The sequence below is a fragment of the Hipposideros armiger genome, unplaced genomic scaffold, assembly GCF_001890085.2.
Source record: "Hipposideros armiger isolate ML-2016 unplaced genomic scaffold, ASM189008v1 scaffold_82, whole genome shotgun sequence".
NCBI classification, from domain to species: domain Eukaryota; kingdom Metazoa; phylum Chordata; class Mammalia; order Chiroptera; family Hipposideridae; genus Hipposideros; species Hipposideros armiger.
Window position 1 is genome coordinate 1,944,192 of NW_017731432.1, and position 11,229 is coordinate 1,955,420.

Consider the following 11,229-nt stretch of genomic DNA (forward strand, 5'->3'; position numbering starts at 1 on the left):
AAAAAAAAAGATGAAATAGAAGAAGGCACATAAATGAAAATACACAATACGGTATATAAATCTTGAAACTTAAAAATGAATATAGGGAGGATTCTAGAAAGATGGTGGAGTAGGAAGGACCAGGAATCTGTCTCCCAACCTAGACAAAATTGCACTGGTGGAATCTCATGTTAACTACTTTGGAATTCTGGAGTCTCTCCAAAGCTTGTAACTTGCAGAAGAAGGCTTGGATGATAATCTGCAGTTAATGTTGGTTAATTTCAGCTCTAGCACAGCAGTAGCTGCCTATCCCTTACCCCTCCTTACCTCCACAGCAGATAGCTGTGCACATGTTTCTACAATAGTTTACACACTTTACACACAGCTTACAGGGCGAAAAGGACACTATTCTCCAAACACTGGAGATCTGTACTCTGATCGATGACTTGCTTCTATCCCAGAGATGCAGATAAAAAGGAGGGTGACCACTGTGGTTGCACCTCTGCTCAATGCAGCAACCCCCGCCCCTCTAGCTGAATTGATTTCCAGGGGACTTAACGGGCTAGTGCTCTTTCCATCCCCTCTTGCATTTCTTTTTTTCCTCTTTTGGGAGCCAGACATTAAAGACTAGGACATTGTAAAACAACTGCATATAAAGGGAAAATAAGAAATTGATCACCAGTGCCACGAGAAAAACACAGGCTCAGAAATGACCTGAGAAAACCTTAAGTTTAAACCTTAGGTTGAACCTTGGCACAAGGACAGACTACAACAATTTAAAAAACAAACAAAAACAAAACACCAGCAAACCCTGTGAAGGGAGAGAATCTGATTTCCACAGGTACACATTAGATTTTTGGTAACTACAGAGTTACCAAAAAATAAACTTAGTATCTGGTACATGGAGGACACTCAGTTAATTTAGCTAATACTTAGTACCTCCTATATTCCAGGCACCGAATGAGGCTCCTGTAAAGATATAATTTATAGAATGAATAAGTCACCAAAATCAAACAGTCATTGAGGGTTTCAAGTTAGGTAAGCTATTCAAAATGGAAGAAGCAAAGATGGAAGATTTCTATTGTATCAAAAGACACAAAAATAGATTTCACAAAAAGAAAAATGTAGCCTGACTAGGGATCTTGAGAACATAGGAAGTCCAAATATGTGAAGTAAGCTGAGATAACGGTTGGAGGAAGCAATTTAGCTAAGAAAAAAGAGGGCTTTTTAGCATCAAATGCAAAATCAAAATAACACACAGAAAAGAAGTCAATTTGGGGATAAAGGCAGCAAGAAATTAAAATGGTGAGGGAGAACTTGAATAGTAAATACCTACAGAACAGAAACTTAAGAAAAGAAAACCATGGGCACTACAATCGGAGTAAAACAGAGATGGCTACAAGGGTAAAGGGTAAAGGAAGAAAGTGAGATGAAAAATACAGAGCACAAATTTTGAGTCCAGAGTAAAACAGCAATGAGACTTTACCATTATGCCCACTCTTCAAGTAAACTTTCAACTTTAATTTTGTTTAACACTCTTAGAAGATATATAAAAATAAGACTTTCATTTTAAGTATATACAAATTTAAATGGATATAACTTCATAATTATGTCCTTATAAAAATGTAAGAATCCTAAGACATTTAATTCTTGTTTGAAAACTTAAAAGGTCACAAAGGAAAGTAAATTGTAAACAATAAAAGTCACATAAATCCTGACGAAAAAGTTTACCTCAATTTTCCTAAGACACACCTTAAATGCATGCATTATTTGATTTCATTCGTTTCTTAGGATTAAAAAGCTATAAATGGATCACTGTCATCATTAACAATGTATCAAGTTGCCTCAGACAGTTACTAAACTTCATATGAATGAGGAAATCAAGATAAACCAGTACCTGTTCCAATGTGCTGGGAAGGTTTTGAAGGATGCATGGCACCATGACAGACATTTTGCTGAACATTACTCTGTGAGTGGATAAGGCCAGTTTGTGTAAAGAACTGATTAAGAGAAGAACAGAGATCAGCAAACTGAACCTGATCTAAAGACCAGTTCTTGAGATCTGCCTGTCTCATACTCTCCATCAAACCTATGAGGAAAGCATTAGAAATAGTTAGCATGCACAGTTCCGCAAATATTGCAAAGAAAATAACAAGACACAATTTTTTTTGGCCCTCAAAATTTCCACTGGTACTGATTTGCACATGAAACAAAGAATGACGTTTTTAAATTATTCAAAGTCTGATTATTTTAAATGTGGTCAGATTTCTTTCAGAACTCTTGTCCATGACCCTCTACTACATCAAAAGACTTAATTATGAATTTTGCAAAGTGTTGTTTTTAAGCATACTATCAACTGCAAATAAAACGCTATATAAGGAGATGTTTATTTCCATTACAAAGAAACTTAATCTACCAGAGAAAACAGTATGTGTATTTGGTTATATGTCAAAAAGAACCAATACTCACCTTGAAACTGTGAAAGGTCTACATCTGACCAATTAACACTGCTGGCAATTCGACAGCTTTCTTTTAGCATATCAAGTGTTGCATACCAATCATTGGGAACACCTATAAAAATAATATTGACAATATTATGAATCTTGGATAGCGAAAGTTTGAAGTATATAGTAAGGGAAGACAATGAGCTAACCTTATTTCTGACATTGGCAGATCTCTATCCAGTTATACAAACGGATTCACACCCATTATTATCATGTGTTGGGGCAACCTGCACTGTGAGACAGGCAGGGAAAGTATTATTTCCCTCCGTTTTACAAATAAAAAAAAGCTGACCCCAGAAAGGTGGTATAACTTAGCAAGGTCACTATAATGAATGCAGGACTAGAACCCAGGGCTTCTAAGCTCTAGTCTGGCACTTGCAAATTGTCAAACTTAATAACTGCTCTTTATATTTGTACAGTACAAATAAATGAGCAGGCAGGACAAGTCATACAAATCAGTTATTTCCTCCTACATAAAAGTTCCTCTTCCTGTCTTATTGTGATTTTAAGAGATATGTTCTTTATCACTTAGAGGCAGGTACACATTTAGAAGCAATGAACAGTATAACTTACAGCACTTACTTATTGGGGGTGTATTAGACTGTATAGTAAAAGGAGAGGTTTCTTCTAAGGCAACCTTAGCAGTGAGAAATGCCTTAACACAGTCCTCCTGTCGAGGCAGCAAGGGAGAATACTGCAACTTCTCTAAGAAATGCTGAAGAGTCCAAACCAGGGCATTTCTAGTCAGGAACAGTGTCCTCTTTTGTAACCTCATCAGAAGAGTTAAGACTCGGTAGTCTGTATGCCAGCAAAGTGGTCACCACTCAGAGGCATGGAGTAAGAACTACCCTCAAAGAGACAGTGCTGAATAGAGAAAGAATATTCTCTATTCAGTGACTACTGCCCAATTTACTCTATTTTCAGGAGCACCCCGGTTTGGATGAAAGTAAGAATAAAAAGGATTTTTTGCTACATCACAGATAATTATCAACTACTGGCTACTTGATTTACAAAATTCTGCCAATTATGGATTTTTAAAACATAAACAAAGAACCAGAGAAAACATGACCCTATCCTCAGGCAACTCATAATTCAGGGAGAAATTTGTTGGGGGAAAATATTAAATTAATGCCCAAAGTGAGCCACAAACATCCAAGTCTATCCGACTCTCAGATCCTATAATAAATGTTGACTTGGCAATACAAAGTAAAGCAATCTCTGCAGAGAGTGGCTGAGCAAACCCTACCCACTCAGAGAATGTCTGCTGATTTTAGTCCTTTTAGAATAACTGGTGTTACAGGCTCTGAGCTCTGATAGGCCAGGATATATTCCAGTTCTACCACTTATGAGCAGTATGATTTTGAACAAACTGCTGAATTTCTTTGAGTTACACTTTTCCTACTGAATGTGTTAATTTATACTTGATTTGGGAGAATAATATGAGATAATGTATCTAAATTGCCTTGCACATAATGGGTACTCAAACAACTGTTAGGTCCTCCATTCCTCCCCTATTAAAGACAACCTGCTTATTAATTAGTCCTTTTATAAATGAGAAACTTATAATTTAAAGAGGTTAATTATTATCACAGCCACAATTTTTCCTAACATCCTAAGGTGGAAGTCTATTTTCATTCTCTGGCAAGCAACCACTGGTATAACAGGCCATTAAGGGCACATCATGGATTGTTTTCAGCAGTAATAGTACTTTTTTTCTCCCCTGGCAATCATTAGACTTAACAAAAAGAAAGGTATGACCAGAGCATTACAGGCTTCTACTGATACCCAATCTCTATAATCCTTAGTCAATCCTCAAAATCATATTAAGAACAAGCTTAAATTTCCAAAGAATGTATCGACATTAAAAGGTAGATAATAGTGACTGAACTAAGAGTTACAAAAGGGGTCTATATATTATGTACCCTTTTCTCTAGGCATAGATCTAAAAACAATCTCAAGATGTTTTATGTTTTAGCAGTCTATCAAGGCAGAACTATACCCAATCTCTTATTTTATTCTAGATTTTGTTCTACTTAGAATTAATAATGGCAAATAAAATAAACTGTTAAAAGAAACTTACTAAATTTCAAGTGTTCTGCTATGCACTTTTGTACCTTATTTAATATCCCCCCAAAAGATTGTATTACTTTTTCTACTTTGTAAATAAGGAAACAGTTTTAGAAAAATGTAAAATTTAAAGCAAAATCAAAATAAAAAAGAGATAGTATGCACTATCTAAAGTTCATTTCCCTGACAATAGTACAACTGCCTGAAACAGTCGTCAATATTTAATTGGTAAGAACTAGCACTGTCTAGCACTTGGCAACTGTCCCTTCAGGATAAAATTCTTATCAGTGACATAGTTGGGAAGTGGGCAGCCAGGCAAGCTGAGGGAAGGACCTGTATTTGCATAACTCCAAAGGGCCCCCACTCACTTAGTGGTCTATGTCTGTGGCACCCCTTGGAGTTCTGCAATGCAAAGACTGCTGGGTCTATAAGCAATGTCAGTAAGCATCTCACCAGAAACCATCAAGACCTATCTGAGGAGCAACAGATTTTTTTTAAAAAACAGGATATGAAACATGTTTTCTTTCTTTGTAATCTATCATTCTAAAATGAAGATACTTGGGAAGAATTAACCAAAGAAAGGAAGAGTGGGAGCATTCACTGAATACTTAAATGCAATGTATTTCATATTTGTATTCTCAATGTGAGCCTCATAACACTACCATATGTCAAGGTATCTTATTTTCATTTTTATAGATGAGAAAATAACAAGACTGAAAAAAGTTAAGTAATACACCAAAGGTCTTAACAGCCATAATGAGGATTCAAATACACGTCTTTCTGACATAAATCTATGCTCTTTCTCTTTAATATTTAAAAAATTTTTTCAATTACAGTTGACATAAATATTATATTAATTTCAAGTGTACAACAGTGGTTAGGCATTTATGTAACTTATGAGGTGATCACCCCGATAAATCTAGTACCCATCTGACACCATACATATTATTATGCTCTTTCTTCTATACCCCACTGAATCATAAAAGACTGTACATTCCATTCTTTTGTCAAATACAGCTGACCATTGAAAAACATGGGTCTGAACTGCATGAATCCATTCACACACAGGTTGTTCTCAATAAATATACAGCTGACTGTATTTTCAATCCGTGGATGTAGAAGGCCAACTACATGCACTGTTCTATGCCGTTTCATATAAGGGACTTGAGCATCCACAGATTTTGGTATCTGAGGGAGGTTTGGGAACCAACAGGGATGACTGGGGAGTCAAAAGTTATACACAGATTTCCAACTGCACTGGGGAAGCAAGGGAGTCAGGGCCCCTAACCACTGCATTATTCAAGGGTCAGCTGTACTCACAAAATAATTTGTTTTCCAGAAGGACAAAATAAGAGTTAAAACTAAAATCTGCAAGGGTTGCTGAGTATGCCTATATTGCCACAATAAATTTTAATCAAGAAAATCTCCAGGGGCCGGCCGAGTGGCTCAGTGGGTTAAGAGCTTGCTCAAGAGTTTGAGCTTTGAGCAACAGTGGTTCGATGCCCAGCCCAAGCTGAGCTGAGCTGCTAAAAGGTGGCAGGATGGCTCAGTTAAAAAAAAAAAGAAAATCTCCAGGTCAACCTATGCTTAAATGAGTAACAACTATAGGATTATAGCAAGGAAACACAAAAAAAGACAGATGAGAAGAGAGTTGGTAATAAATATACATAAGCCCCAGATAACAAAGGACAGATCCTAATTCACAGTAAGCCAAACACAAGTCAGGAGACAAAAACTTACCAGAGTTACAGGATACCTGTGGTGGGGGTGGGGGTGCCTGATGGGTTAACGTCTGATGCTGATGATTCGAATGGTGCTGCATGTGTTGGTGTGGAGAGGGGTGCTGGGGATGAGGGGACTGGAGCTGGCTGTGCTGCTGAGGGTGTGGTGCTGGATGCTGGGGACGCTGCGGATGCTGTGGTAAGCCATGCGGTCGATGGGGCGGGTGTGGAGATGGCTGTGTGTGCATCTGGGGGTGGGACAGAGAGACTTGTGCAACCGAGTTACTGCCCGTGGCGTTGAGGCCACCGCCATGGCTGTTGGACAGGCTGCTTTGGTTGCTGTGTGGGTGAGAGCTCACTGTGCTGCTGGGCGAGTGCTGATAGGAACACGAAGTGTGGGACTGCTGGGAAGATTCGGGAGGGATGTTCATCAAGCCTGAAAACAACACAGAGAAGCAAGAGCATTTATGGTCAGGTTTCAGTTATGTTTTATGACACACATTTGCAAAATTATTTAGAGAGCCAAGTATGTTGTCAAGAAGCAACTTTGGTTCAGTTTAACAAGTGTTGATGGAACATCCACCAGACACCCGGCTCTGGAGCTGAGAAGAGTAAGAAACATCATTCCCTGTCCTCGAACAGCCTATGGTCGAGTGGAAGAGAGACGCTAAAAGAGATTATGTCCAGCAATAGAAGTACTAAGGCAAAAGTGCACAGCGGGGCTACAGGAACTCCGCTTCTTGCCTGTTCAGATGGGAAGGGGCTGGAGATACAGAGAAGCCTTCCTTGAAGAGGCAGTGTCTGAGTGGGGTCCTGAAAGATGAGTCAGTGTTAGGGGAAGAGTGGGAAAGGTGTTGGGTCACAGTCAAGGTGGCTCTCTATAGGCCTGCAGACCAAAGCTTTGACAGAGGAAGGGAAAAATAAAGCCCAGTTATTTCTGATCTCTTCCTTTGACTACTCCAAAAACTTCTAGTTTAAGGTGGCTAGAATCCTTAAGACTAAGCAAAACAACTGCCACCTCTACTGCTTTTCGATTACTCTAGCAACATCTTTGAGACACACAGTTTAGGGGTTAAGACCACATACTTGACACCAGAAAGTACAGATTAAAGTCTCTGCATTGCCGTTGACACACTGGGAAACTCTAGCAAGTTATTAACCTCTCCAAGCCACAATTACCTCAGCTATAAATGGGTATGATAATAGTACCTACTTCATAGAGTTGGTGTGAGGATTACATGACATGATGCCAAGTGCAGGCTACAGGATGAGCTCAGTAAATGTTAGCTGTTATGATGATGATAATGCTGATTAGGCCAGAGGTGCCTAATGTTAAAAATAATGTATGTTTGGTTTGCAGGTAGGTACTCATTTTAATAAATCTACTGTAATATTTCATTCTATAACTAGGTTATTTTCATATCCCAAAGGATGGCTCATACCATGTTTTGCTGAACCAAATACAAAAAATGTTATTAAATGAAAAATAAAATCCCACAACATAGTTGTCAGTCAATAAAAGAAATCAACTTTTTAAACAAAAATAAAATTATTCTCATACTTGTCATTAATGGAAAAATTCTATTAAGAGTACATTGTAAAATAATTTTAAAATTTAGTAAGGTTTTAGAAGTAGAAGACTTAATGAAAGTTCTTGCTTTGACCCTGGAAAACTATCATTTATAGGGAATCTATAGAGTTATTACAGTAAGATGAAAAAAGCGGTTATTTCATTATCTATTTCCAATAAAGTCCTAGCATTTTAAGAGGGAATCTAGATATGATCCATACCAACATTTTCAATCCAAAACTATTTTTAAATAAAGTGAAACAAAACATCTTTCAGAAGCCCAATATGTAAAACTGATATATGGAAAGTTGCATTTTTTGAAGCCAGGGAAGGGAGCCTGCTAGGTCTCTCTTCATCTGCACACTTCTACTCCGAGACGTTCACAAAAGCCAAGGACTCCTGAAAACCACTGACCTAATGTAATCTTCTTCACTGTACAAATGGGGATGCTGAATTCTAGAGAGGGGAAGTTAACTTGATGGTAGAACCTGGACCAGAACCCAGAATTCCTATCAATGCTTTTTTTTAATTTTAAGTTTGATGAAATAGCATTATGGGTTTCAGAAATTGTCACCATTGTTATTTAAAAGCCAGTATTTTTCTATTATGATCACCAAGGTTGGATCTACTTAGCAGTCTTATATTATTTCTTTTTGTACCCTTATAGATAAAAATTTAAGATAAAATTTGAGAAAATACATGAATCTTACTTTAACCAGAAAAACCAACTGCCTATACAAGCTACTGATACTCATTGCTATATATAACACTTGTATAACAAGTATTAAAATGTAAACTCTATGAAGACCAGGATTTTTGTCTAACATATTTTGTTCACTGCAGCGATCAGGTAAACTCTGAATTGGGATAAAAATAATCTGTCAAACAAAGAAGCTAGGACATTGCTTCAACAGTAGAGTTCCTAACAATATCTGACAAGTGTTCTATGGGAGAAAGACAATGTGACATTTTGATCCTATCACATGACTGACTAAAATTAAACCAGCAGCTAATGGCACAGTAACATATAATAGCAACTATCTAGCATTTGGTTGAGACACTATACTGCATCTCAACCAAAATCACTTTGTGTTAAAATCTAATTTAAGTATGTTATATAAAATAATGTCCCAGAGCATATCACTAACCAATGTGTTCCCTTGTAAGTGCCATACATGAAATTACAAATTGGGTGCTTCCATATTCCAAGTTACCTCTTTCCTAATACCAGTCATAACAGAAAGGCAACATTTACCACTCAAACACTTCACATGCCAGACATAACTTATTAACCATGGCACTCTTTCCCACATGGCACAGGTGCAATATCAGAATTCTTCAATGCAGTACTCCCGGACACCACTAGTAATCGAGTGAAGTAGTCATGCAAGATGAAATTTATCTGCCATTCTTGTGCTATGATATAAATACACAGAGCATAGTAAAGACACAAAGAGCATCCAATCCTGATCATAAAGATAATGTTCTAAGATTAAGGAAATATAACAGCTGTTATGTAAAAACAATTCTTAAAAGAAAATTTTTCAATAAAAATTTACTTTACAAAAAAGTATTTTTAAAAACCTCACCTTGTTGACTAAGTGACTGCTCAAAAACTGACTTATAAAGGCTCCGAAATGAGGCACTGAGATCTTCAAAATTATATTCTGAGAAAAGTAGTTGTTTGTCTCGTTCTGGAAGGTTGTACTGTGGCTGCTGAGGAGTCAATGACTGAGAGACTGGTTCTGGGTGGTTTGTCACCTAGCATTAAAAGAAAATACTACTAATTTAGTAGCTCTATATTAGAATCAGTTTGTTATATAACATAGATAACTGAAAATATTAAACTAGTTTCTAGAATCTAAAGGAAATACTCTCCCTGCCTTCAGCTTTCCCGTCCTCTATTTAAGCTGGATATATAAAAAGTACAGACCACAAAATTGTTAACTCGGATTTGGAAGAACCACAGAAATCTAATCCAATCTCCACAATTCACAGAAGAGGGGAAAGAGCTAAAAGAAGTTAAATGATCTTCACAAAAATCATACAAATAAGTGACAAGCTAGGCCTAGAACCCTTCCAGTTTCAGTACCTTTATTTCTACAGAAGCAATTTCATCTCAAATGTCACTATACTATGTATGAAACTACTAACATTTCAATTCATCTGTAAGTATTTAAACTCAAATACTGTGATCAGTTTGTATAGCACTGTCCAAAGCAGCAAGGGACTTCAATACATCTGACTCATCATTTCTAGGCAAGTTTTTTTGGGGGTTTGTTTGTTTGTTTGTTTGTTTGTTTTATTATTTAATGAAACTGGGAAAAATGAGAAATCAAAGGTAAAAGACAAAGGAGGTTCTGAGAAAAAACAAAATAGATCAGGGGTGTGAGCTATGCAGGAGGGGAAAAAAAGCACCATAAATACCAGAAAATAAGAATTATCTTTGAAGGCAGCACAATTAGAAATAAAATTAATAAAAAAATTTTAGCTGCATTTCTTAAAAGATTTCATCAAGGGGTGGTCAACTACCATTTGTTTAGTGTTTTGAAAACTTAAGACATAAACACTCACTGTAAATTTATGCAGCCATTCAAAATGATGCTCACAAGGAGTCTGCAATAACATGGGAAAATGTGACTTTTGTGTAGAAGAATGGCTCGGCCACTGGCACGCTGGCAACCTTACACATCTCCACACAGGCCACATAGACAAGTCTGAATGGCAGGATGACCTAAGCCTTGGTGGAGCACCCTGTGATTATCCCAGAATGTGGGATGATACGTGGTCTTTTGAGGAGCAAATTCTTACCACCATCCTACCTTGTAGGAGGCAGCGATGGGGCAGTTTCTTGCCCACCTCTCTATCTTGCAGGAATTTCCTCAGAGACAGCCTCTCATCTGCCTCCGTTTCCAGTGTGACAGGGAATTTTCTACCTTACTCCCATAGGGTACAGCTAGCTGCAAGTTATAAAACTACTTAGGTGCGGTATGGAATTTGTTCCTCCACTACAGTGACCCCACCACATGTATGGTCTGTCATCTGGCTCCTCTGATTTGGGGTCGTCCTGTGGGATGTGACGCCATACTGATGTGGCTTGTACTGTCTGTATAAGTAATTAAAACTATCTCAATGCATCTGGGCTCACTGTGTGCTTATAGGCTCAATCTATGGACACGTGACAACCCAACCAGCAGCTGACGCTGCACTGTTGCTTAAGGAATGCTTGATGACCAGCTTGGTATCTTGTTGTTAAATGAAAAATAGCAGTCTACAATGTCTAGTTTTTTTAACAGAGGAGTTTAACCTCTTACATGTACTAGTGTAGCAGACATGTTTGTTCTTACTTCTGTACCTAGTTCTATAAATGTTTCTTTAACTTTTCCTC

At 37.5% G+C, this 11,229-nt stretch overlaps 1 protein-coding gene across 4 annotated transcripts in view; it reads right to left on the minus strand.

The window, feature by feature from the left end:
• Nucleotides 1-11,229, minus strand: part of FOXJ3 (forkhead box J3) — a 161,751-nt gene that overhangs the window by 17,111 nt on the left and 133,411 nt on the right. For all 4 annotated transcript variants that reach the window (XM_019643848.1, XM_019643847.1, XM_019643846.1 and 1 more), the window contains 4 exons: nucleotides 9,431-9,602; nucleotides 6,291-6,707; nucleotides 2,449-2,550; nucleotides 1,877-2,068 (listed from right to left, as the gene is read on the minus strand). In XM_019643848.1, the coding sequence (XP_019499393.1) occupies nucleotides 1,877-2,068; nucleotides 2,449-2,550; nucleotides 6,291-6,707; nucleotides 9,431-9,602 (883 nt within the window). The remainder of the gene's footprint in view (nucleotides 1-1,876; nucleotides 2,069-2,448; nucleotides 2,551-6,290; nucleotides 6,708-9,430; nucleotides 9,603-11,229) is intronic.